The sequence below is a fragment of the Hipposideros armiger genome, unplaced genomic scaffold (assembly GCF_001890085.2).
Source record: "Hipposideros armiger isolate ML-2016 unplaced genomic scaffold, ASM189008v1 scaffold_48, whole genome shotgun sequence".
Classification (NCBI taxonomy): Eukaryota; Metazoa; Chordata; class Mammalia; order Chiroptera; family Hipposideridae; genus Hipposideros; species Hipposideros armiger.
Genome location: NW_017731398.1, coordinates 4,024,829 through 4,051,730, shown reverse-complemented (window position 1 = coordinate 4,051,730; position 26,902 = coordinate 4,024,829). Strand labels below are relative to the sequence as shown.

The 26,902-nt window shown below is 53.1% G+C and overlaps 1 protein-coding gene across 1 annotated transcript in view; it reads right to left on the bottom strand.

Moving 5' to 3' along the window:
• The window catches only part of SCAPER (S-phase cyclin A associated protein in the ER), a 233,864-nt gene that overhangs the window by 5,296 nt on the left and 201,666 nt on the right, over positions 1-26,902 (bottom strand). The window contains exons 28-29 of the mRNA XM_019640002.1: positions 21,438-21,675; positions 16,891-17,040 (exon numbers count right to left, since the gene is read on the bottom strand). Of these exons, the coding sequence (XP_019495547.1) occupies positions 16,891-17,040; positions 21,438-21,675 (388 nt within the window). The remainder of the gene's footprint in view (positions 1-16,890; positions 17,041-21,437; positions 21,676-26,902) is intronic.

Genomic DNA, 26,902 nt, shown 5'->3' with positions numbered 1-26,902 from the left:
CACCTGCCAAAAAGGCCTGCCCTGCCCCTGCCCCCTCTCCTCCACCAAGAGGGTCAGTAAGAACCATGGAGGACATGGCGAAGGAGCTTAGGAGCAACCGACTCCTAACCCTTCCCTGAGCTTCACCTCAGTGACGTCTGGAAGGAGCAGAACTGAAGACCTCTCATTTCCTAACTGAGGAAACGCTCCAAAGCTGAGCAGCCATTTAAGTTATTGGACTCCACAAGGAAGGTAGAGCTCCCTGCAGCGAGGACACCCAGGAAAGGCTCTCAGGACACGCCCTGCTTGAGCACAGCACCCAGCTCCCCTCCGCTGAAAGCAGAGCAGCCAGGCCTGAAAAGCTGCCAGAGCCCCCACAGAAAGCACCGTTTCCTGCGGCCCACCCACCGCATCCTTCCCCACCCTTGCTCACAGCACAGGACGGGATGGTTTGGAAAGAAAGGGGGGACTGGGCAGGCTCAGCAGGGCCCCGGAGACCCTGCCTCTGGCCCACACTCCTTATCTGTGTTTCCATCAGGGCCACAGGGCCTAAAAGCAGAGCTGTTTACATAAACGAGACCGCTGTCTTGGAGCGGTCAGGTTCACAGCTGTGCCTTTGCAGGAACGGGGAGTGCAGCTAATGGGCTGCAGGGAGGCCCTCCCAATTTTCTCCCTAGGCCGACAGATAAACTAGGAAATGTGACCCTCAGGTCTGTGTCAAGTAGCCTTGACGAGACAGTTCCTACGGGGAAGAGCTGGGTGACCCAAAGCCCACTGCCTGGTACCGGGGGAAGCTCCCAGAAGGGCTGGGACACAGTGAAATCTAAGGTCGGACTGTAAATGGTACTCGGAAAAACACATTTTACAGGTACACACCCAGACAGGGCTGCATTCAAATGAAAACCAGAGGAGAAGAGTGAACAGCAAGGCAGGAGACATAAATCACAGGGATTTACAAGTTTTCAAAGTACTTTCAACAATACTTGAAGAACACACTCTCAGATGAATGATAATGCAGTTTGGTTTTAAGACAAAATCAACAAAGCAATAGTTCACATATTTTAGTTCAATAGCTAAAATGACATCAAAACCTTCAGAGAATGTTGATAGGGACTTCCTAATACCTTCAAATCCAGGAGGAATTTTAAAGACTTGCCGTGTGACCAGGCAGCACAAGGCTGTGCTGCCATCTCTGACACTGGCTGAAAAGGTGCCCTATCATCTAGCTTAGTGATCAAGCATTTACTTAAATATTTTAATTATTAGCTACAAATTTTGTAGCACAGCCAAATGCTCACTGCTTAGAATTCATAATGATGCCATTACTAGAAGTCTCTTTTTACCCCGTTGGACAAAAATGAAGAACCAGTTTTTTCTTCGGAAAGTCACTGATAAAATGCTCTTACCAGGAGTCACTCACTGGGAAGGTATTGGGGTGGCCAGTCTGGCTGGCAGAGGCACAGTGTGAACTCAGAGATGACACCCAGGGTCTTGGTGAACGCGCACGGAACAGGAGAGTTCAGCTGGAGGACCGTTCTCCCCAGGACTGCTGAGCCTCAGTGGGGTGAAGCAGAGCCCTAAGGGGCCTGTCCCCGCCAGGAACAGAGCTGGCTGTCCGATGCCCATCCGATGCCAGTGGCCAGGACATCTAAGTCCCTGGACAGTAGAAGACACTCATAGATGTGGGCAGTTTGGTTACCTTGGGGTAAGGAGTTATACCCACAGGACCGCCTATGGCAGACCAGCTGCTTACAGGTGAGGGGTCCAGCCACGGGGTGGTGAGAGCCACCCATCCTGTCCGACACGAGCCAGAGTGGGACATGTAGTGGGCACTGCCCTTGCAGCCACATTTCAGACACTGTGGGGAGACAGGGTTAGGAGGTCCAGGAAGGGGCCATGCTGGAGCATTGACACTCAGCGGACGAGACCACTGCTAGGTGACTTAGGTGGGCTGGCGGTACAGGGGTGACAGCTGGATGTCACAAGCATAGCTGAACCATTGGCTGCATTAGGCTAAGCACCTCCCCTAGGGACAGGGAGATAGGCTGGGACGCCAACAGCCTGTGGTATGGACTCGGTTTTATTTCATCCGGTCACTCACCCCCAGGTTTTTTAGCTGGTCAAATGTGACCTTGGACGACTCAAGAGTCACCATGACACATGACAGTCCCCCGAAGGAAAGGAACGTACACACTTCAGGGAAATTTCAGATTCACAACTCAGTGTTTCTTTCCGTATGCCTTCCCGGTGTGGCCATAAGAAAATCAGTAGCCGCTGGCCTGTCAGCTATGTGCGGAAAGGTGGGCAGCCTGCCCGGGCCACCCGCCCCGGCTTCAGGGAACATGGGCCAGCAGCAACCCACGGAGCCCGTCCAGAGCACTGTGCCAAGGCAGGGAGGGGCCTGGCCGTGAGGGAGGCAGTGGACAGGGGCAGGTAGGGGGCACACAGACAAGCTGCCACTCAGGTGATGCCCACTTGCAGGGTGGAGCAGGGCTCTGAGGAGACAAAAGGCATCTCCAGCAACATTCAGATCAAAAGAGACTCAACCTGAACTTTCCACTTGGTCTCTGCTGTGATTCCAGAATTGGTACTAAGTGAAGCCTGGGAGGTCTGGCTTCCTGCTGTCCCTCCGTCACCAGTTGATTGTGTGACCGTGGGCCAATTACTTCATTACTCTGAGTCTGAAGGCGGAGAATTTCTTACAAAGCAAACTTGTCACTGTCGCACAACACACACACCCCTTAGGCGAACAAAGTGAACACACCTGTGTTTCCAGTACCCAAATAAAGAAAGAACGTGACCGAGGGTGCTGGGCCTTTAAATAAATTCTCTCACTGAAAATCAGACTCCTATGTTTGAATTTAAGACAAAGCGTGTAGGAACTATTTGTTGCCTCAGAACACATGAGAGCACTTACAGGCCTTCTGGGGTCGAATCTTGGTTCTCTGGGGACAGGACCATGGGTGGCATGGGCCGTCCTGTGGTCTCCTAAGCAGAGGCCAGGGACCATGTGTGTCACTGCAGGAGGGCACCTCTCACCCGATGCCCTGGTCCTCACCACGTCCTTCTTTAGTAGCATGGCGGAGGGAGAGAGGCCCCGTCTGGGAACTATCAACAGTCCTGGGAAGAGGGAGCATTAGGAGGAGAGTGGTGTGTGCCACTGCCTGCTGCAAAGGGCCGGGAGGGTGATCGCTGGCATGAAAAACGCATCTGGTTAAAAAGGAAAGGGATGCGGAGTAGACAAGTGGACAAGCCACCCTTTCACCTACTGACCCCTGGCCACCCACAGGAATTCAGGCTCCAGTCTCTGCTCTAGCCAGTGAGGGGGACCTCGGTGCACTGAGTGGCCAGCAGAGCTCTAGGGTCAGCAGTTCCTGAGTCTCTGGTGCCAAGTGCTGCAGGAACACAGACAGGCCATGCTTTTGCTCTCAGGGAGAAGAGGTACAGCTACAGGACAGGTATCACAGGAGCCTCAGTCACCAGACAGGGAGGGACAAGGTACTAGGGGACCCCACGGGAGCGAGAGGTTACGCCTGCCTTAGGGGGCTTCAGGGCTGGATGAGACCTGGGCACCTGCAAACTGTAGGTGGGGGAATTTCAGGAGGAGGGAGGCAACGCCTGGATTCGCTGCCAGCCCATCTTGGTCTGCTCGGGGTGCCGCAGCAGAGCACCCCGGGCAGACAGCTGAGCCTGGAGGTCTGAGCTCGGGGTGCCGGCAGGGTCAGCTCTGGTGGGAGCCCTCTTCCTGGCTTGCAGACTGACACCCCACGGGGTCTTTCCTTGGTGCACGAGTGTGGAAAGACAGATCTCTCTGTTCCTCTTCTGAAAAGGCCACCAATGCTATCACATCAGGACCCCGTCCTTTGACCTGTCTGGCAAGGACCTGGGGAGCCACAGCTGTGGCCTCTTGCTGGCTCTGCCTGCACAGGACAGATATGTGCAAACAGCCAGGTGCCAGCCAGGTCTTGAGGTGATGGGTAGGCAGGGTGCTCTGACACCTCTGAAAAGAACTCCCCACGTGAACACGAGCCAGGAGACACAGGTAAGAGGGCTCAGCCTGCTGTGTGTCCGTGAAGGCAGGGCAGGAGCCAGACCTTGCCTCGGACCCAGGACCAGCATCTTCCCAGGGGAACAGCAGGCGCAGCATATCCTCACCAACCCAAAGGCACGGCGGCAGCTCTGACATATCCAAGTGTGTGCGGGGTGGCGTGTGACGGCCCCACGAGGTGCTGGACGGACACGTGGCCGGGTCGCTGGTGCCCCGCCCTGGGGCTCACACCACATCTCTTCTGTGACATACAGGTGCCACTTTCTGACTCAGAGACCTCAGTGTGTCCCGATCATGTTGCCTCAGGTCTGCACAGCTAGTCCCTTGTCACACACCGAGTGTGTGCCTCCTCAATTCACAGGTTGACATCCTAAGCCCAATGTGGTGGCATCAGGAGGTGGGACCTGGGGAGATGATCAGGTCACGAGTATGGAGCGCTTGCAAATGGGATCAGTGGCCTCACAGAAGAGACCCCGAGAGCTCCCTTGGCCTCTGTGCCATGTGGGGGGGTCACAGGCCCTCCCCAGAGCCCATCCAGACTGGCCCCTGCTCTCGGACATCCAGCTTCCAGGAGGATGAGAAGCCTGCTGCTCATGAGCCCTGTCGGTGGCCCTCTGTCACCTGCCTGAATGGACTGCAGCCCCTGAAGGGCAAGCGGGGTCGGGACAGGGATCCCCAGTTGTTTTTCAGGAGCCTCCCCTTTGTGGGTGAGGTGACACTGGGGTGAAGGGTCCAGTCTTCCAGGACACTGCCTTGGTAGGACCTCTGCGACCCCCAGACCAGCGTGCACAGTCTGCAGTGAAGTGTCCACAGAGGCCCTCGAGACACTCTGAGGATGGTAGGCATGGACGATGTGCTCTCTTACAAGAGAAAATCTAATGCTCGCATAGCGCAAGACCCTTGTCCCCGGTCCCCTGCCAGTCGTGGTGGAGCTGGGCCCTAAAGACTCAATGACTCGCTTCTCGGGCCATAAGGGGACACATGAGGACCCCGGGTGGACGGGCCATGTGGCCAGGCCTGAGCTCCTTCCTTTGCTGGCTGCCCACCAGCTTCTCACACCACTTTGCTGGGACACTTGAACATGAGGACAACTCTGTCCTAAATGGCTAAGTCAGCCGACTACCCAGATCCAACCAACACAAAAGGCCTTTCTTCAAAACCTGCGTTCTGCTTGGCTGGGTCTCAAGTTGCCAGTTCGTGGCTGTGTGCTAGGCTGTGCCAACGGTTCGTCTCAAGTCATCGGACGCGAGAACGTGCAAGGGAGGAGTGGTGGGTGATGGGCCAGGCTTCAGGGGTGACTGCTGGGACATGCGGCTCTGAAACGTGCACTGTCTCATCATGGTCCTGCCGTCAGCTGCACTGCGGGCTTTGAGTGCTACAGGTCTGGTCTTACACTTCGGAAACAAATGCTGTCACGTGTACGATGTCTATGATGCTCACCCCTGGTATGACCTGCCTGCTGTTCCCCAACAAGTTCCAATCACAGAAGAGAAAAAGGACGGTGGAGTAGGGTACTGAGCAGCCCTGAGTCTGGCCTCGAAATGCACGGAGGAGCGTGCACATCTGTAAAACGTCCATGCACAGGTCCTAGAGCACCGAGGACCGAGGACAGTGGCCAGGGGGCCTGTGGGTTCTTGCACCATGGGACGTCCAGAGACTGCCTCTCCTTACCCCTGCAGGGGTGGTTTTCCTCCAGTCACGGCTCCCTGGAATGCAGCCAGTGCGTGACGTGAGCAAGGAGGCCTGTGGGCAGGCAGAGCATGCACCGGGCGAGGGTTTACTGACACGCACACGGGCCACGTGTGGCGCGAGGACCTGGGACGGGTCTGACCAGCGGGACAGCCTGCCTCAACGAGGGCCCAGTCTTCCCCCAAAGTCCCTGTCAGCTGCCCACACGGGAGCTTTGCACACTCCAAGTCAGCCGACCAGTTCCCATGAGAGAAGCGAGGGTGCTACAGGGGCCTTCTTGGCCTGGAGGAGATGCTGGGGCTCGGTCCACTGACAGCACCCGCCAGTACCAAGAAGGCCGGGGCTTAAAATGGCTTCAAGCAGAAATAAGAATTTGAGAAGTTGCCTGGCATCCTTGGGTGGAAGAGGAAATACCCTTACACTTTTCAGGTGCTCTGTAGAGCATCAGCGTATTGGAGAAAACATCTCATTAACAGCTCCCACTGCCCCCACTTAGTCCTCCGCTCCCCTTGGAAACCGCTCCCCCACACACGACACCTCCTGTGACTAGCACAACTCGTATGTTGGGACTCATTTCTCAAGGCGCCCAAAGTAGGAACATGTAAGTGCCATTTAAGTTTAGGAAGGCAGGGAGCTGTAACATTTAAAAAGTGATCGCAAAGAGTGAATGTGAAATAAACCTCATGTTTTACAGGTAGGTTTGGTCGTCTGCCACATTCGCTTACGTGGGAACAGCCCATTCCCAGACCACTGTAAAGCTGTGACGCTAAAGCACAGGAATGACCTAGAAAAAGGTTCTGTAGCAATTGCCCACCCGCCTGCCCCCCAACACAGCCATGTGCCCTGCAGTGAAACCTCCGCCCTCTGGGACTCACCCACATTCAAGGCAGCAGAACTGAACACAGCCAAGCGGTTCTCCCTGCGGACACTCTGTGGGTCGGCTTGTTTTACTAAGATGGCCGAGTGACCCCGAGTCTTCCCTGTTTGGGAGGAGCCCTATCAGTGCTTTTAGGAAGCGCTGCATGCATGCATTCATGCATTCATTCATTTCTCGCAGAATGCCCTCTGGCAAGTTTCTGAATACTTGTCACAGTGGCCCCAGCTGCACGTTTGCCGAGCACCAGAAGACAGAGCCAGTACCTGGTCTGCCAGCTCAACAGCTGCTTAGGCAAAGACAGGCAGCTGGCTGTGAACCCCCCGTTTTCCACATTCTCAAGGCTGTTAGCTCCATGGGCACAGGCGCTGTGTCTGTTTTATTCACTGCTGTTCCCCTGAGAAATCACAGGGGCTCAGTAACTGAGGATGGAAGAAGGATGCAAGAATGAGCACTGCAGGGGCCTAGAGCTACCATCTCAGAGACCTGGGCCTTTGAGGACCTCAGGTGACACCGCCTTTGGACTTGCAAGCGCAGCACCCCAGCAACTGCAGCAGCCTGCCGGGCACAGCGGCACAGAGCAGGCCCAGCCGTGTGTCCACGCTAAGGCCACACAGTGTGGCTGGGTGAGTGGCGGACCAGGGCAGACGGAAGGTACATAGACAGGTAAAGCTCAGCAAGGCCAATCTCTGCGTCAGGAATTCTAGTTTTGTTTTCTCCCTTTTCTTGTCAGAGACAACAAGTCTTCGCAGAGAGGCAGCGACGGGTGTCTAGACATCTAAATTCCCTGAGACAGACAGCCGAGAGCCTGTAGTCCCAGAACAAAGCGTATTTTTCTAGCACGGCAGCGACAGACCAGGCCTCGCATTCCTTCGGCAGAACAGGTCCTGTTGCAACGCTCCATGAAGAGGCTGCCAGCGGCCGGGGGGCCCGGCCAGGCCATGCACGGTGCTCTTGACAAGTCTCGTCACACCTGAAGCCCAGGCCTGGTGACCTCTATGACTCACAGGACAACACATGCCTGGCTTCTCTAACCTGATGCCTGGGGTGCAGTAGGGAGAGAGCAGAAAGGGCTCTATTTAAATCTCTCAGGGGAAGGATCTGAAGTCCTTCTGCACACACAGTCAAATCCACGAGAGCACAGAAGCAGAGTCCTCCCCAAGGAGCGTCAGCCACACAGATGTGGAAGCGACACTAACAGCAGAGACGGCGGCGGGCTGTGCAGGTTGGCCGTCTAAGCAGTGCCCTCCTCCGGGTGGCCGGGTTCTCAGCAGAGTGTCGCGGAGGAAGGCAGGGAGGCAGCCAGGGTCATGGGGAGAGGCCGAGCCACACGTGGGGACGTGGCCTCTCAGGCTCTGGAGCCCAGGTGGCTCTAGAGAAACAGGGCTAGCTTTCCCCATGCAGCGAGGGGCGTGGCTGTCCTAGATGTCCCCCAGCGAGGCCAGGTAGAAGGCCCCTGCTTCCTGTGGGACGCGGCTGTGTGCTGGGCGCCAGCAGCACGGGGGTGCCGGAGAGGCCGCTGTGGGCTCCCTGGCAAACACCGCTCTGCTCCCACAGGGAAGACACGCTTCAGAAGCGGGCCATGCTCACGGCCCTGAGCACCCCGTTCCTCAGAGCACAGAGAACTGAGATGGTCTGAGCACAGCCTCGTCCCTCTGGTAATGCTCTGAGGATCCTCGTCACTGCGGGATGCCAGGCCCCAAGTTCTCAGCCTTGTGACCAGGGCCTGGCTGCCCTTGTCTCTCAGCTCCACCTCCTGAGCGCAGCGGCCAGGTTCTTAACGTGTCAGCGCTTGTCCTCATTGTCACTGCTGTGCCTGCAATGGCTTCCGTGCCTCGCGGCCTGCTAAGTGTCTGCTCTGCTCTCACACGCCAGCCTCAGGCCATCTCCGCCAAGAACACTTCCGAGGGGACCTGGAGCACACAGCCAGGTTCCTTTACTGCTTGTGAGAATCACAACGTGAGGCAGGGTTTCTGCCTGTTGCTCCCCGCTGTATCCCGGCTGTCCGACCACTGCGGGCACACGTCACAGGGCCGCAGGGGGAGGAAATGAGTCTCGGCAGTAACAGCCCTGCTCCCAGGCTGTGGGCTGTGCTCTCTGCTGCCCGCCCCAGCATGCGGTCAGGGCCAGGAGGACCAAGCGATGAACTTACACATGGACACAAAGCGCCTGATACGGGCACCTGCCCCAGAGCGAGTGGCCTGCAGCCTCTGTTCAGGGCGGAGAACAGTCCCCTTTAAATGCAGCAAGTCCCAAATGCCCTTCAAACACACTGTGCAGCACTGCCAAGTGGGGCTAGGTTAGCTCAACACTTGCCCAACCCCCCAAACCGTGGGTTCTGTAATTTGTCAGGACTAGACCTTAAATTACCGTTTCCGCTGTAATTTCTGTTTGAGGAAGAGCCCTGTCTAGAGAGCACAGACCTTGGAAGTGTTAGACACCCCATATCACCATGAACTTGAGGGAGGGCTTGATTTTGGGTTTTCTGTTGATTTGCATCACCTGTGTCCCATCTACCACAGGGTCAGGTAAGGGGAGGAGGGAGCCCTAGATAATGTCAGAGGGGCCACTTCCAGTGACCGTGAGCAAGTCCTTCTCTGTGGCAGAGGGGAGCTGGGCTAGATATTCTCTGAAGGTCTGGGAATGTGCAGAAATATATAATCCTGGGCTATGAGCATTCATACACATAAGCACCTTACGTTGCCTAAACTGGCACAGAGTGGAAAAAGTCATTGCAAAATACGCTGCCCCCCAATTCTCGACTGACTAGTAGCTCTTCTGTTTTTCTAATCATGACTCTTCAAGAAAAGAGAACTTAACATCTCTCTCTCTCTCTCTCTCTCTCTCTCTCTCACACACACACACACACACACACACACACACACACACACACACACAGTACTGGAGCCATCATGTCCTCTACACACTCGCGGAGATGTGGGTGTGGGGTGGGGTGGAAGGTACAAGCACAGCATCTAATAACTCCTTAAGACACAGACATTCCCAGTGGGATTTGGCCTCCCCTGCAAGGAGAACTGTGTGAGCTTCCCTCGCCTGGGGCCCGGGGCTGCTGTGAGCGCAGCAGGGTTAAAAATGCAGAGCCCGGGCCGAAGCGTTTTCTGGTCTCGTCCCAGCAGCAGGCAGAGAGCACGTGTGCCTCCCACACAGCATTTACGGGTTCACCAGCACTTGTCTATGACGATTTGATTTAATCATAAAAATATAATAGTGGTCAAATCTTTTGGTAGTTCAGTTTACTGCTTTCTCAAGTGAAATAAATGGTCTCTCAGATCTCTCCAGCTTTCATCTCTCTGCTCAGTCCAGTAGGATAAGGTTCCAATTAAGGCCCATTAGCTGCTCACAGTGATTCATGTGAGCCATTTCCCAGTTTCTTTTCCTGCACAGTCTCGGAGCGCCCAAGTTGTCTCTGGCGTGTTGGCAGCTAAGCGCTTGCCCGTACAGGAGAGGGTTGTGTGGGTGTGGGGTCTACCTCCCTCCTCCTTGTGCAGCCCAAGGTGGGGAGAGCAGACTCCCCCCGACTCACTGCGTCCCGCACACGCGTGTGTTCACCGCCTGCTCAACGAGGCATGCCCTGGTGACAGCAAGAGTCAGCGCTGCCTGAGGGGACACCCCAGGCCTCTTCCCAGTGAAGGCAGGTAGACAACGTCAGTTTCAGTAACATGGCAGTGACAGCACCTGTTGTGGTCCACATAGCATGGTCCTCCCTACATGTGATGTGCATGGCCACCCCACGAGGGGCCACCAGGGTCATCCCTTCTTACAGAAGAGAAACGGGCACCACGACCTTTTGCCCGGTATCACAGAGCCAGTTGGTGCTATAGGTGGGACCGGAGCTCAGCCCACCTGGCTTCAGAGACAGACACGGTGCCAAGGGACCCCGGCAAAGCCCAGCCAGTGACTGTCACTGTGACAGGCTCTCCAATGTGTTCGGCAACTGGTGACAGACTAATGGTGTGTGTCCCCAGAGGAACCATGTGAAGAGATTTAAGAAAAACAGTTTAAGATGCCCTCAGGAAATTTGCTATTAAAATGAGTATGGTGATTCTGGGGTCTTCAAGTGTAGTTTCTCCCACACTGTGCTCTTAGAGTGGGGATGTGTCAAAAAGCTCCTTTTTTAAAACTAAATCATACTAAGTCAGGGGAGATTTGCTGTGACAATGCCAGCAACCTGATGAGCAAAGACCCCCAAAGGTACTCTCTCTCACAGCCAAGGGTCAAATAAGGTTGGGACCCCAGTAAGGCCAGCGTTTGTCTTCACAACAGCCCTGTGAGGCGGGGCCTCCTGTCTATCTGTCACAGCTGGGAAGTGACACAGGGGATGAGCTGCCTGGGGTTACCACCCCAGTGAGAGGGGAGGCTAGGACACGAAACCTTTCCTCACACACGGCTGTTTTCTCAAATACAGGATTGGCCACCCATCAGATAGTAGGTGCCTTTGGTCTTCGGAACGACTGGCTCCAGCAAAGACAAAACTAAGAATAGATGCAAAGATAGATGACACCATGCCAAAGAAACGACTTACATTTTCAGCTAAAAGCCAGTTCAGGGGGTTTGTCTGTAAAACAGCAGTGCTGTTATCTTTCAAAATCTGGCGCCTAAGATTTGGCTTACGGAGTGAAGTGTCACCTCAACATGCCATCCCCAAATACTCGCGAGGGGCACTGCGGCAGGCCCTGCGACAAAGCCAGCCTCTGCTGCTCTCCAGGCACCGACACCCTAGAGTGACGGGCGGCATGGGGACACAGACTAAATAAATACAGGTCGGGGGAGGGGAATAGGCATATGGAGGAGATAGCAAGGCAGAGAAGACAGAGTGGCCGTGGCTGCACACGACTGCAGACCCCGTGGTCAGGGAAGGCCACTCTGACAGCACGCCGTCTAAGGAAAACCTTGGTGCTCCCAACCATGCCGATTCCTGAGCGAAAAGCATTCCAGGTAGAAGGCAGCGAGGACAAAGGGCTGAGGTGGGAGGTGTGCACGGTGTGTTTATGGAACAGCCAAGAGATGAGTGTGGCTAGAGGGGAGACGCTCAGAAACAAGAATGATGAAATTTATCTCTGTGTGCTGGTCTGGCCAGGGCTTCCCATGTCCTCTTAGGTGCGTGTGCCCATCCTCTGTCAGAGCTGGAAGGGCCCAGAGCACCTGGCCTAGCTCTTTACAGGCAGGAAGTCAAGGTCTCCTTACCGGGGGCACGTGCCCAGGGCCACACGGCTGGGGGCATGACAGCACCCAGCACCCAACTACTGACTGTTCCACGGTGATGGGCTTTTTGTGGCCCATGAGGGCCTCACACACAACTTCCTGTCTCAGGAGAGGTGCTTTCTCTGTGATTACAGACTTTATAATTGTTACAGTCTATGTCACTGACTTATTAAAGAGGCCCCTCCATGGCTGAAGAGGAGGGCAGGCCCAGAAAAAACTGGACTTACCCTGGCCAGGAGTTAACCTTTGACGAAACAGCCCTTCTGGTGTCACTGCCTTGGGGATGTCTGACGCCCTAGCAGACGATGTGCACACAGGCAGAGGCCGGCTGGGCTTTGCGCACCGCTGGCCTGACGCAGGGTCACCTCGAGCCTCGTTCCGAGGGCCGGGGTTTGGCGCCCTGGGAAGAGGGGCAGGGCTCCCCTCGTGCGTCTTCTGCTCCTCTGCCGGGTCTCGGGATGGGGCTCAGAAGGGTGTGACTAACTCCATGTCACTTTGCGCTAAACAAGCCCTCAGTACGACCCCACTCGTGCTCTTGGGTGCACAGCCGCGATGAAGCGCAGTGGGGTCCCAAGGATTTCCACTCCAGCGGAGATGGAGCTGTGACTAGCTCTCAACGCCCACGTTCTCCTGTTAGATTTCAGGACATTTCTAAGTCTGACTCCCCCAAACTGAGACACTGAGAAGACTGCTAACGGGAGGTCAGGGTACCTGCACGTGCCCGTTTACTTCAGATCAGCAGGCTGAACCGGGCCTGATTCCTGCCTGGAGATGACGGCCACAGGACCAGGGAAGCAGCAGCCGCTGCCGTCCGGGAGCATCACTGAGTCGGGCTCCACACTGTCCCTCTTAAGCCGCACAGCCACCTGGGAACCAGTGCGATCACGACCTGCACTCCGCAGATGACGGAACGGACACCCAGCATTCTGGAAGGGGACACAGGTCACCGTGCTAGGACAGGGCCGAGGGATGTCCAAGCCCGCCCACCTCAGAGCCTCTGCTCTTGTCCTCTGTGGCATCTGACTCTTAGTGCCATTGGAGGACAAGCTCAAAACCTCCCCTGCAGACTGACTCAGGGCATGGACCCAGTCAGGGCCCCGTTTAACTACTGCTGCCCCCACCACAGCAGAGGGCCTGGGGCTGACGTACGTCAGGAACCAGGAGCAGCTCTCCTTTCTCAGGCACCACGGCACGTTGGCCGCTGTTAGTGCCGAGTGGCACAGGCGCCTGCGGGGGCTGCTGGCCCCTCCAGCGGGTACCCGGCGATGCAGCCACAGGGCCCACCCAGGAGCTCCTGCTAACCAGCAGGTGGTTTGTGGAGTGAAAGAGTGGCCTGGTGTGGTGCTAAATTCACCGAAGGGATGAGGGAAGTAAAAGGTGCTTTTATTTGGATTCTGTGAAATTGGCGACTTTCAATACAATCAACCAAAATGGCTAACTGGCAAATTTCTCCATTCTAGCACAGGCCAGGTTACTCATTAAAAGTCTTAAATGTTTAAGCAGATGTCTTTTTTAATTAGGAAATTTCTTGTTCTACTTTTTGGAGGAAAAACCCACATTTTTCTTGGCACTGTAATATTGAGAGTAACTCCAAAATAATTGTACTGTTGAAATTCTTAGGCTCTTCCTCACACACAATATATTTTTGTTTTATGAAAGGAATTGTATCTGTCACACAGAGAGACAACCCAGGCAGCTGAATGCTAGGGTGGCAACGAGGGCACGAGCCTGGGAGTCCCCATCCTGAGCCACTCGCAGTGGGTAGGGCTAGGGGTTACCTACAGGTGCGGCCCAGGGCCATCTGCCTTTGAGGAAAACAAAGAGTCAAGCAAGGATGTCCGAGCAGGAATCAGCCCACCTCTGAAAGTTCCAGAGGTTGGCAGCAGGGTCTGGCGAGCTGCCACTCTTACACGCAGCTCGACAGCCGCCACCCCAGAAGGCGCACAACTGGCACGCAGCCCCGGCTTTGTCTGCAGGCAACGTCCGAGGTGAGCACAATAGAGGGTTTAGGGGTGTTCAGTCAGTGAGTGTTTGAGTCTTCTTACCAAGTCATCAAATTACAAAAGGCCAGCACCACGCGAGTCGCAGAGGCCTGGCAGCCTCGTTCCCAGAGCCTCGCTGTCTGCCGACCTGCCCGTCGACCCCCCAGAAGCCTTCAGGAGCCTTCGGTACAGGTACAGCGCAGGGCAGGTGGTCACAGGATCGCACGGGCTCCCCACAGAGAAGCTGAATGGTGGAGGGTCAGCCAAAGGGACCCCGCCTTTCAACCAGCACAGAGAACTGGGCTGGGCTCCGAGAGCTGGACTCGATGGGGTATTTCCAAATGGGGAGTCAGGAGTCAGTCACTACCGGAGATGAATACGCGGGGGGTTGGGGGGGGGAACATGCGGGCATCTGTCACGCGAGCTGACTTTAATTATCAGAGCAAATTCAGGACCAAAGGTCAAACGCACAGAAAGGGAAGGGCTGGCAGCACAGACTCATTATGCTCATTATAATAATTCAACGGGAAGAAATTAGAGAGTCCAAAAGTGCCATGTAACACAAGGAAGCTTTTCATTTCCAAAACAACATTTTGGTTAGAAACTGCAAACCCTATAGGAAAGAGACAACGACCTCATCAAGCACAGGCCATCACCTCTATCGTCCAGCTTTCTCTTCTGAAGTCACCCTTGGTATCATGGGGCTCGGTCGTTCCAGGTAACAGCCTATCTGGGGCCAACACAAAGCCCACTCCTTTCTGCACAGAAATCTCCTGCTACCACTCAACGTCAATTATAGACCTTGAGTTTCTGGCAAGAAGTGTCTCCGCTTTGCTGCACCAGCAGGAGGAAGGAAGATTTCCTCCTCACCCAGTAACAAGCCAAGCCAATGAGAAGCCACCCTCACCCGGAACTCCCGCTGGTCTCCAATGGACTGGGGGTGAAAGCACCCTCTCCTAACCTCCTCCCTTTCCCCTATAAAGTAAGGTTCCTCTTCTTTGTTTGCAGGACTTGCCTACTAGAGTTTCTTTTGCTATAGCAAGCTTATCCCAAATTGCAATTCTCTGCTATTCCTCAAGAAGCCCACTTTGGTGGTCAAGTAATTGGCTGTGTGTGTTCAAGGTCCACAGGACTGCTTGCTGTAGAACTGTACGCAGCAACGTATTATCACACAAGCAAATCACTCACCTCTTCACAAGTGCAGCAGACAGTGGCATGATAATATGGTCAACAACTTAAGCATAAAACAGGAAGCTGTTGGGTACACCGTGGGCTGTGTACATAAGGTAAGGCCATGCAGACTTAAACATGGTATTCACAAAGAATGATTCTGATATAAGGTTAAGTTTATGAAGCAGGACGTGAGTGTACGTACAGTATGGTCTCAGCTACATAAAAATATTCATAGAGAGGCAGGGGTGGGCAACATGGGCACAACCTCCTAAGATAATTAAATTCTGGGGATGCCATATACCGCACGTGACTAAACTGAACAACATTATTTTGTACACAACATAGCTCTTAGAAGTTCTCATTATAAGAAAAAATTACAAGAAATTACAGGAAAAAAATTTTAACTGTGAGGTGACAGATGTAAAATGAAACTTATTGTGGTAATCATTTCACAATATATACATATAGCACATCATCATACTGTATACTTAAACTCCTACAGTGCTATTTGTCAATCATATCTCAATAAATGAAAAAATATTCCTAGAAAAGAGATTGCAAGGGGACTTGCCGGAATGGTCACAGTGGCCATCTCAGACAGTGAGATCAACAATAACTGTGACCCCATTTATTTATATTTGCTTGTCTTTTTTTATGATGAAGGTACACTTTCGTAATCAGAAAAATAAAAACAGACTTTTAAAGGGAAGTAAAATATTAGCAGGTTGAATGGATACACATGAAGAAAAGAAAGGCACACAGATTTCCCTCCGTTGTCCTTCCCCAAGCAGCTTGGAGAGACTCGTGAACCTGCTGAGCATGGCCCGTCGGAAGCACCAAGCGCCAGTACCTGGGGTGCTGGATACGGGTGAAACGCAACAGGAGGTGAAAAAGGCCTGTCCTCCCAGCCACAGGGCCTAACAAAAGGGAACTATTCCGTGTGTGACACGTGGCCTGGGAGGGGTCCACACTGCCTATATTTCAGCCATAGGAGTCTTTCTAGAATGGACTGCATGTGCATTTGCCTCCATCAGCCCTCACCTGGAAAATACAATGCTGGGCTTGGTTTCCCTTTGCACCCAGACAGCTGCAATTTCTGAGCTCCTGGGCCCCCCATTTTTTCTGCCCTCTTTCTCATCGTCAGGTGGGCAGCTTCTCACCTTGTCCTCGGCTCTGGCACCACACATGACCTCCTTGCCTGGTCTGCCGTGCTGCCGGCTCATGGACCGAGTAAGCACGCCTGTGAGAGCTGCCTAAAATTCACACTGTAAGCTTCGAGTGCAGGTTAACAGTTGTTCAAAGGCCTCAGCTAAATGAGGTTGTCTGGAATAATATTTGATACACTCATTACTCCCTAACTCTGGTTTTAAAAATAAAGTCAAACAAGGTGCTTTATTATTTTTTCCACAAAATCTGTTAACACAGATATCCCAACTAATTCAAGCAGCAGAAGCCTATTTACAAATGAAATCTTGCTCAGAACCCAAATAATCAAAATAGTCAAAAGCAACACCACTCTGGGTGAGTCAAGGCCTTGTCAGGCCCCCCTCCAGCACCACCTGGCAGCTCTGCACACCCAGGCAGAGGCCAGGGGCAGCACCCGATCCTAGTACTATCTGCAAAGTGACCCAAGTCGAAAGATGTCATCTACGTCATGAAAACAAAAAAGCACAAGGACGGATCATCAGGATGCATGTGGGAAGGGAGCAGGTGCTTCTGCGAGCCTAAGAAGACTATTTTATGAAAAATACTTCCATTTTATAGCTCTAAGAGAAGGCCCTAGTGCCAATCCTCTGGAGCACACCTCTGGAGAGGAGGAGTCACAGGCTTACCCTGGAGACTGTCAAAGGGTTGCAGCAGCCTTGCCTGCCTTCTGTGACTCCAGTGCCTCACCCTCTCAGGAGCCCTCCGGGACGGCTTACCTGGTTATCTGGATGGCAGACAGTGAAGTAGCCCACACAGATGATGACCTCGTGAAGGAGGCTTTCACAGGAGACGTGGCTGCAGTGGCCCAGCAGGGAGCTGGCAATGTGCCGGAATGCCAGGGACAAGCCCTCTGCTCCTACAACAGACTGGCAAAGATAAGGATGGTCAGAACCCCGGCCAAGGCTGCCAAGCACAGAGCAAGGCCGGGCCTGTGCACTTTCTGCCATGGTGCCCGCAAAGCTCCACCCTCAGCAGCTGAGCTCGGCGGTTCTTGCACTAACAAATGACGTAACAAATGCACCGTTTAGCCTGGAAGGGGACCGAAAAGGGAGCACAGCGGACCAAATGCTTGTACTACAAAGAACGCACCGACTGCATGGGCATTTCTTCCATTTTTAGGAAGTTATTTTTTCCTCATTGTCCAAATAGCCTCACTGGAAAAATACTAAAGTACTAAAATTCACCTGTAAATCTACCGTTTAGCTAACTTCCAATACTTTTCCTTTTTCTTGTAGTGGAAAATATTTTCTTGTGCACAGGGATAAAAATACAATTCCAATTATTTACTAAGTTCAAATAGGAAAGAAGTAACAACTAGTTGTTATTCAGATAAACAGCTCTATAAACCCAAGGCTCCCAAAAGAATGTATGAAATACCCAACAACCCCCCCGACCCCCCAAACAAACCATGAAGCCCCCCCCCGCCTATGAAGCTTCTGGGGTTCCTTCTGCAGACGGGCACAGGGCTGTCGGTCGTGGGCGACGTGGGAGGAGAAGCCCGGTCTGTCTGTGCAGCCCGAGGCTTCTATTTAATAAACATGTCAGACAGACAGAACGACAGGAGGGCAAAGGGGAGAAGCGAGCCCACCCTGGCGGGAAGCCCCGCTGCCGGCCTGTGGGAAAGGCCCCTTTCAAACTCATCCCTGCATCTTGGGTCTTGGCCGGAGCCGGTCACACGTGTGGCAGCACGTAAGCTGCAGTGGATTCATGCCGCCCAAAAGTGGGTGAAACGGCCGCCTTGGTGGGTGCCGTTAAAGCAGAATCACTGCTCAGTTCAGGTCCCTGGCTCAGGTCCACTGCCTGAGACAAAATGTGTTCCCGGCCCCAAAGCAGCTTCAGCAGGGCTCTGCTCCTTTAAATCAAGTGACACCTTCTCAGCTCAGCCCTTATTTAATTAGCTGCGTCCAGCATGCTGTGACCCAGTGCCCTCTGTTTAACCTTCACTGATAAGAGCAGGTCGAGGGGCACGTAAGTTTGAATATAAAAATTAAACCAATTTTTCAAGGAAACTATATTCCCTTTTAGCCAGAATTAATTGCCAAGTCACTGCAGTGATTTGTTTCTCGAGACACCTTCCACTGTAAAAGCTGTCAGAGTTTGCAATATACAATGTCCGGGATCTCGGGGCCACCTGGGCCAGTATGAATTCACAGTTAAATCAGGCTGCTGAAGGGACAATGCTCTGACAGCCCTGTTAGTACACAACGGAATGGGCCAGCTAAGCGGTTGTTCTAATCGGGGAGCCTTGGTTACCACCACCCGACCAGCCCAGAGCCCCCACACAAACACACAGGCCTATCTACTGTCTCTCAGTCGGGGAGGAGCGGGGGCGGGGCGCTGTACTCCACCCTGCCAGACAGCTCGGGGAGACCCCTCATCTTCAGAAGCGGAGGCAGTCCACTTTTCTCGAGGGCCTACTACGTGTTAGCTAGCAGCGTGCCTGTATGTGATGTCATTTAATCCCCAGGCTGTGAGTTAGGCGTCTTTCATCTCTTTTTACAGACAAGAATCTGAGTCTGCAGGGTTCAAAGGAATAGTCTGAGGTCGTCCGACTTGGCAGTACGATGGCCAAGGTCAGGTCCGTCCCAGTCCAGATGCAGAGGTGCGGCGAGGACGCCTCTGTGACCGCTCTGCATGCATCAGAGAGGCACTGAGACCTGTGCTTCAGCGAGTCGGGCCACAGATCTCATTTCAGGGTTCCTCTTCCATTCCTTGGAGGCTCCCAGACAATTTATTAATTGTCTGCCAGATTTTTCTGAGGTCAGACCCATACTGTACCGAAAGACTCTTTTCCTGTCTTTTATAAGCACTGCTCCTAAAAGAATCTCACTTTTGACAAGTGGGCAGTTTTGATGAACTAGAACCTGAGTGTCTCTGGCCGTCTTCCTCCCAAAGTCACCCAGTGCTTCACAATGCAAATGCTGTGTATTTGAGCGTTATTGAGCGTTACCTGCTTGGTCAGATGTCCACCGACATGAGTGATGTTCTGTGTGGACAGATGTTTTGCTTTCCCTTGTTAAACAGAGTGCAGTAGTTCAAAAGAAGTGAGTCTAAACCTCTGCCAGTCCCCCACTGACAGGTGGGCCTACGTCTTCTCCCCTTGGATCTGATGCAACCAACAGAGTACAGCTGACGTGTCAGGACATGTTCGCTGATGCTAGGGCCTCACAAGCTGCGTGGCGTCTGTGTGGATCTCTTGGAACACTGGCGTTCTGGAAGCTTCTTCCAGGACACTTGCACTCAGAACCCAGACACCACAACGTCTTGAGAAGCCACGTCACACAGGGAAGGGAAGCCACATGTTAAAAGGCCTGACACCACAAACTGTGGGCAGCTGGGTCCCCACCACGGCTGAGGAGGAGCACGAGGAAAAGGCGCTGGGCCTCAGGACCCAAAGGACGGCAGGCTGGAGGGAGTCCCTGCAGGCCCTCCCGGCCGTGCGCTGGTTACGGGGAAAAGGGACCTGGGAACACCACCTGCGGGGAGAATGAGGATATGACGGAAAAACTGACTAAAACGAAAGGAGCCAGAATAGAGACAAAAGAAAGAAAAGAGTGAAGAGAAACATGGAGCTGCATGAAGGAGGGGCACAGGAGAGCTGTCGGGGACCAGCCTGGAAAGGCCATCCCACTCGGGGGGCAGGGCGCTCCTCAGTCACCCTGGTGTTTCTCCTGCTGCTTTCGGCAAAAGTGGCTCAAGTCGGGAACACATCTCGGGCTGCATACGGCAAGGAGCTGGAGAAGAGAAATCTTGATTTTTATCTTAGTCTGGCCTGGAGGGCTCCGGAAATGAGCTTCTGATTTTTCTAACATCATTGGCCATTGTGCCTAAAAGCCACCTGGAGAGCAGAGCTGGCTGGAGCTCCGGGGTGCTCCAGTGAGTGAGCGGTGGGGGGACAGCAGGGGCCTGGGCTCCCTGACACGCAGAGAACAGCCGACTCGGCACAGGCCTGCGTATGAGCAGCCCGTCACAGCAGTTTAACTGGGTCCTTGTCCTAGGAAGGAACCGGAGGCTCAGAGACAGGTTGTAGATACCTGCGTCCCATAATCCCTGCTGACAGCAGGAAGTTGTTCTAGGTGGACCCAGCTATGCGTGGATTGCTGGTCTCCGTGTTCTGAGCACTGTTTCCAGACAGAGCACGAGTGGCTGAGGCCGCCATTAAACACAGGCATCGTGTGCAGCCCACAGACAAGAACCAGCGGCGTCTCCTGTCTCAGGTGTGGCCATGACCTCAGGTCCTCACACACCGTGCGGTCACCAGTCACCACCAACGGCTGGTCAATGGCCTTGGGAGCTGAAAAGCATTAAATCCTCAGGAAGACACTTCTGTTGTCGTGATGGGCGAACTAACTCAAACAGTTAAAAGGCCCTGAATCCAACGACAATCAACCACCTGATGTCCTGCGTGAAGAGAAGGACAGGACAGTCACCGCAGAGCTGTCAGTAGCTATAAACCAGGAGTGCTGCTTCCATCTCGGCTGGCCAAAGGCCACCACCTTCATACACCTGTTTCTCGAGAAACTTTTTCCTTCTGAGCAAAGCAACTCACTGAATTATGGGCTCATCATCTGCCAAGTCTGTTCCTTTTCTAACGAAATCACTTGACAGTTAAACTGAAAGAGAAAGTCGACTCCTTGGGGCTTGTTCCGTTCTGAAGGCTCAGTGTTTTTGAAAAAACCTGTTTGTATGCAGACACTCCAGTGTTTTTTTCTTTCTTTACCATAAAAATGTACAGGGGTTTCCGCATTTAACTACACAGGCACTTTGGGCTGGACACAAATCAGTGAAATCATTCATCCAAAGTCACATCAATCAAAACAATTTATCTAATTTTGGTTCTGTTTATACAAGAAGCCATTACTTCCCATAACAAGTAGAAGTTGATGGGATGCTAACGCCTTTCTCTAAAGACGTCAGGACAGAAGGCTCCTAAGTAGCAGAGTGGTACAGGCTTTGGGGCCCAAGAGTCATGGGACCGGGGTCCTGGCTCAGCCACGAGTACCCGTGGGCAGATTACTGCCTGCCAGCTTTCCCATCAGTAAAATGGGCGCAGCCACACTCCGCAGGGTAGTCATGAGAACACACGAGGAACCTGATACTGCACGCAGGGACCTGATACAGTTCCCAGCGACAGGTGACTGTCCAGTCACTCCCTTCACTGCAGCTTATTCCTGAGGCCCAACCTGGAGGCACAGCCTGCCGCCGTGTCTGCACGAGCATCCACGCCGGGCTGGTGAACAGCAACATTAGGGACGCCTGGTACCTGAAAGGCAGGAAGGTCGAGAGCGGCGAAGCTGTTGAAGAAGCGCAAACTCTGAATGGCCACTTGGACTGTGCTCTGAGGGTAGCTCTCCTTGGGACTCGCAGTGCCGGGCTCCGAGATGCTGCCGTGGAAGAGGACGCAGTACAGCATGTGCAGGACTCCAGCGAGGTCTGTGGCCTGAAGAGCCGCTGTCAGGCCCGTGGGATCCTGGCGATAACTGTCAAATATGCTGTATGGCCTGCCAAAGAAACATTCAATGTTTTAAATCAGCTTTCAAGGATGTCGGGAGTTTTTATAGGTCCAATGGAACCAGACCGTTCAAAGCAAAACATGGGAGCCATACAGTAAGGTAACGCCCTCCAGGCGTGGATGCAGCCGCCCTCCTCACCAACTGCACGGGGAGCCCCGGTGGCAGCCAGGGCCATCCCGCCCTTTGCAACCTCAGTAGCCCTATCGTTTATAGAGTTCAGGTCCGGGCAAAGTGGACCAGGTCCACGAGAGCTGCTGGACGAAGAGATCGAAAGTGGCACAGCTTCCTTCCTGACAAAGGGGGTCTTCTTAGTGGGGGCAGCTCCCAGGAGAGCATGTGGCCTTGAGAAGCCAGTGTTGTGCTGCTCTGCTGGGGGTGGGGGATGGGGGAGATACTTCAACGGCTTAGGAAGGAACAGCTCCATCACCAGGGACACTGGCGGGACAGGCTGTGGGGCCGACTCCCAACACGAGCAGGTGCTGGCCGAGCTCCACGCTACTCCCCAGGGGCCTGCTAAGCATGGGGCAGGGTCCTAGCAGGCAGCTGGTGTCTGAGACCAGCAGCGAAGGCAGGGCTGCACCCACACGCCTCACTCCTGGACTCAGGCTGTGTGCAGCCCTGCTGACCGAGAACCCCAGCACTAGCAAACGTGGCCACCAAGCACTCGTTCACCATTTCTTCTAGAAAGCACAACCAGATCGCTCTCTGAGGAGTCACCTCTCCCGTCCTCAGAGCCAACGAGCTCCAGGCGGGCCCCCCCACACTCAGCTCAGGGAGGATGCCTGAGGGAAGCCGGACAATTCATTTTCCTTGACCGTTCAGCGGCGTCCATGGGTGGCACGTGTCGCAGTCGAAGCTAACGGGACGGAAGGAGATCTTTCTGCTGAAATGCTTGGAAAGAAGCCCTCACTTTTTGTCCACTGGGTTTGAATCTGCGAAGATGTGAGGTCCGCGGCTGCTGTAGCCACATGGCTTAACCACTGTACCCATGGTCTGGTCCTTCAGTGCTGGTCCAAGTGGGCCAGTCACCCTCGGGACAGCTTTTTCTCAGGAAGGAAGTCACAAGTCCCTGGTCAGAGTCTTCGTTTAAGCCGGCATGATCTGCAAACACTGAGTGAAAGTGTTTCTGTTTCTGGCCCTTCCCTGTTTGTAATACGAATGCAGGTTCCCCCTATTTTTTTGTTGTTCCTTTCAGCTATCTGAAATGGGAGTGAAGCATTAAAGATCTATGCTCATCTCATTAACTTGCCCAGAAACACTCAAGAGACATCACAAATTAAATAAGGATTCGGAAGTCCTGGCTGGCAAGTGTCTAGATCTTGTCTAGTTTTCTAATTCAAAATTTGCTTTTCCCAAAGGGCTTATTTTATTCATTTTAATTTGCTAGTTGTATCCAAGTAGTTTTATTCGTAACCGTCTGAGCATTTAGTTCCTGAATGGCCACTATTTCTGGAATCGCTAAGAACGTCAGGTGACACTGTACATCTTGCCATCTTCCCAAGGGAGCGACTCACTTGTGAGGTCCTCCGCCCTGGTCTCTGTGGCAGGTCTGCTGAGTGCATTCGCACTCTTACTGTCACAGTTGGCAGAGAAGGAACTGTTCTCCCTCTCGCAGGCATGCATGAAGCAACTCAGACCTAGAGCTGTGAGGTGAGGCGGTGTGGCTCACACCACCACGCTGGTGGGAGGGCAGCAGGGGTGTCCAGGGCTTTTGCCTCTTCCGGGCGGTGCTCTGGCCAAGGACCAAGCCGGCCGGGCCCAACAGGAAAGGACCTCGTCTTCTGTCCCTATGTCTTCTCCTAAGGCAAATCTTGGGATGAACTGAACACTTTAAAATAAAGTACTGAGAGACTGTAATGTAATCTCGTTATCATCATGGAGAGACACTTTGACTCCTGGGACTCAATAAAAACAGAAAGTTAGCAAATAGTATTTATTTGCTTCTAGGCACATCTGAACCCTTATCCACTCTGTTAGCTGATGCATGCCGGCCCTCCCTTCCTTGCACTACAGCTATTAAGAGTGAGGGGTCAGACCCTGCCTGGAGACGTGGCTAGAAATTAATGTGTCTGAGTTTATTATACAGGTTCCAAAAAGGGGTCTGTGTTTATTTAGCACTGACTGCCTTTTAGGAGCAGTGACAAGTCACAAGACCTTTCTCCCTAAAGCTGCTTCCCAATAGGCTTTCAGAACCTGGGGGATGAGTGGCATCACTGCTGGTGACAACAGTTTTGTTGCCCTGTGGTTCAGGAGGCTGGCCTCCCCCTTTCTGCCTGTGCTGTTTTTACACTGATTATCAGCACCCTCAAATGCAGATATTCAGGAAATCAGCTTTATCATTTAAACACTTCATCTTTCCAAGCATTTCTTAAATGACGTGAATTCACTGCTATTCCTTCTTCGGAAGAAGAAATTGAAAAAAAAAAAAAGGCATCAGAACAGTGTCCCCCCGTCCCGTTATTTAGGAAAATGCTGATCACAGATTATAAAGCAGCACATCCCAGGACCTTCTGCAACATTCTCCAGATGAAACAAACAAAAATGCTCAATCAGAGAAATCAATTAAATAAGCATTCAAGGACCCAGACGAAGATGGAAACATTTTCAAATGCATATAATACCGCTTCATGGAAAATACCCCTTATTTTTTATTTTCACATGAGCCCTGGACAGCACGGGGCAGGGGCGGGGCTGTCTGCTGCTTTCGCTTCCACGGGACTAATGCAGTCCTGAAGGAACTCGAGAGAGTGTTTACTTTTGATTTAGTCTGAAATACAGATAACTTGTCCACGAACAGGCCACTGGCTTCTGTTGGTCTTAACTGTCAGTTATAATCACTTTCAGCCAGAATGTTTATAATAAAAAAGAAAAAAGGCCTTATTCATATCAGGCATGGGGTACAGTTTTTTTTTTTTAAAAAAAAAACACAGGGAAGATAAGAAAAATCAGATCTGAAATTTTGTATTTTATACTCCGAGATATTCTCAATTGTACCGGATTATAACGTGTTTTTGTTTGGTCTCTAGGACTAGGCACCTTAGTGGTCTATTCATCTCTGCCAATTACAGGCTAGATTCAGTTAGGAAAAGCTACGACCTGGCCAGCAGTACTCCCGGCACAGCCCCTGAAAACCCTGCTCTGCCTTAAAGGGCAGCACAGCTGGGCAAAAGAGTGTAGCGATTTGTGTGGACACGAATCAAGTGCCATCCATCCGTTTTACCTTTGGGATTGTAAACCACACAGGTCCATGGCCTTAGTTGGCCCCAGGGCAGCACTGACAGTCCCAGACACGGCCACCCATTTGCTCCTGGCTTGCCTGCTCTCGTCTCACTGGTCCCCAGGTTTCCGGTTTGGTAACATCCACTTGGCTCTCCTTCCGTGCTGGTGATCTTCTAGACTGCTCTCGTGGCTCCGTGGATTTGGGCTTTCTTCACTCCGGTAGACCTGGAGTCCCTGAGGCATCTTGTATGGATGTCCCTTTTTAGCTGCTGGACCCAGAGAACCCCACTCCACGGTGTGCAGTGGTGGGAGTTGTGCACTGAGTCACTGTCCCTCCCAGTGTTGGATGAACTTGACCGCTCAGAAGACGTGGCCGTCTCTCAGACGCCGTCTGGCTTCGTGCTCTTGTGTCCCGGGGTATGTGGGAAGTCTGAGCTGTGTTCACCCATCTCACCATTCATCAGGCTTCGTGGTGAGCACAGGGGCAGGAAGGCTGGTCAGATGCTCTCTATGTGAAAAGCCAAGTGCCTGGGCTCCGGGAACACTGCCCACCTGGGATGGTACCTGTCCTAGGAGGTCACAGTCTAGTAGGGGCAGGTGGGTGTGGCGCCAGGTTTCCAGCTGCTGGAATAAATTCCCACCACAATACAGTTCTGGGGCCAGAAATCCAAAACAGGTCCCACTGGGCTAAAATCAAGGTGTCACCAGAACTGCATTCCTCCTGGAGGTCGTGGGGGAGCTTTTGTTTCCTGGCTTTTCCAGCTTCTAGGGTACGACTGCTCCCGTTGGCTCATGGTCCCTTCCCCCCTCTTCCAGTCTGTCTCTCAAGCTGACTTTCCTGCTTTCCGCTTGCACTTACGAGGACCTTGTGATGACACTGGGCCCACCGGGACCATCCAGGGTAATCATCCCATCGCAAGGTCCTCACCTTAATCATTTATGCAAAATCCTTTTTGTCATGTGAGGTGACACCTTTGTAGGTTCTGGGGGTTTGCATATAGGTATCTTAGGCAGGGGCATTATTCTTTCTTTTCCCCCAATATTTGTGATTGTGGTGAAATACACATAACATAAAATTTACCATCTTAACTACTTTTTTTTTTTTAAAGGTTTTTATTGAGGAATTGGGGGAGGGGAACAGCCAAGTTGTTGTCCTTCAATCTTAGGTGTGGAGGGTGCAGCTAGCTCAGCTCCAAGTCCAGTCGCCTCACTCAGCTCAAGGTGCCGAGTTCAGTCTTTAGTTGCGGGTGGGCGTAGCCACCATTCAAACCGGCAGCCTTGTTATTAGGAGCACATGCTCTCACCAGCTAAGCCATTCTGCCACCTGTTGGCAGCTCAGCAGCAGCTCAGCTCAGGTGCAGTGTCACTGGCCCATGTGGGAATCGAACCGGCAGCCCTGTTGCTCAGAGCTCACACTCTTGGGCAAGCTCTTAACCAACTGAGCCACTTGGCTGGCCTCCATCTTAACTACTTTTAAGTGTACAGTTCACCGGTATTAAGTACAGTCACAATGTTCTAGAACCATCACCATCACCTATCTCCAGGACTCCATCAGGAAAGCTGAAACTCTATACCCATTAAACACTCACTCCCCCTCCCACTGGCAGCCACCAGGCTCCCTCCACCTCCATGTTTTTCACTACTCCGAGCACCTCGTATAAGTGGAAAAATCGTCCAGCCTATGTCTTCTGGTGACTGGCTGATGTCACTGGACACCATGTCCTCAAGGTCTATCCACACTGCAGCACGTGTCAGGATGTCCTTCCTTTCTTGGCTGACTGATGTCCCATCATCTGTACAGACGACGTCTTCTTCACCCGGTCACCCCCTGCCAGAGGCTGTGTTGCCAAGTGCAGGCACCTGCTTCTGCTGCTGAGCAGCTGGGAGAACACTGTCACATCAAGGCCACACAGTGACGGCGGCAGCCTCCTGACCCATCTCTGCTTCCATTCTGGCCCAGATCTATGCTCATCTCATTAACTTGCCCAGAAACACT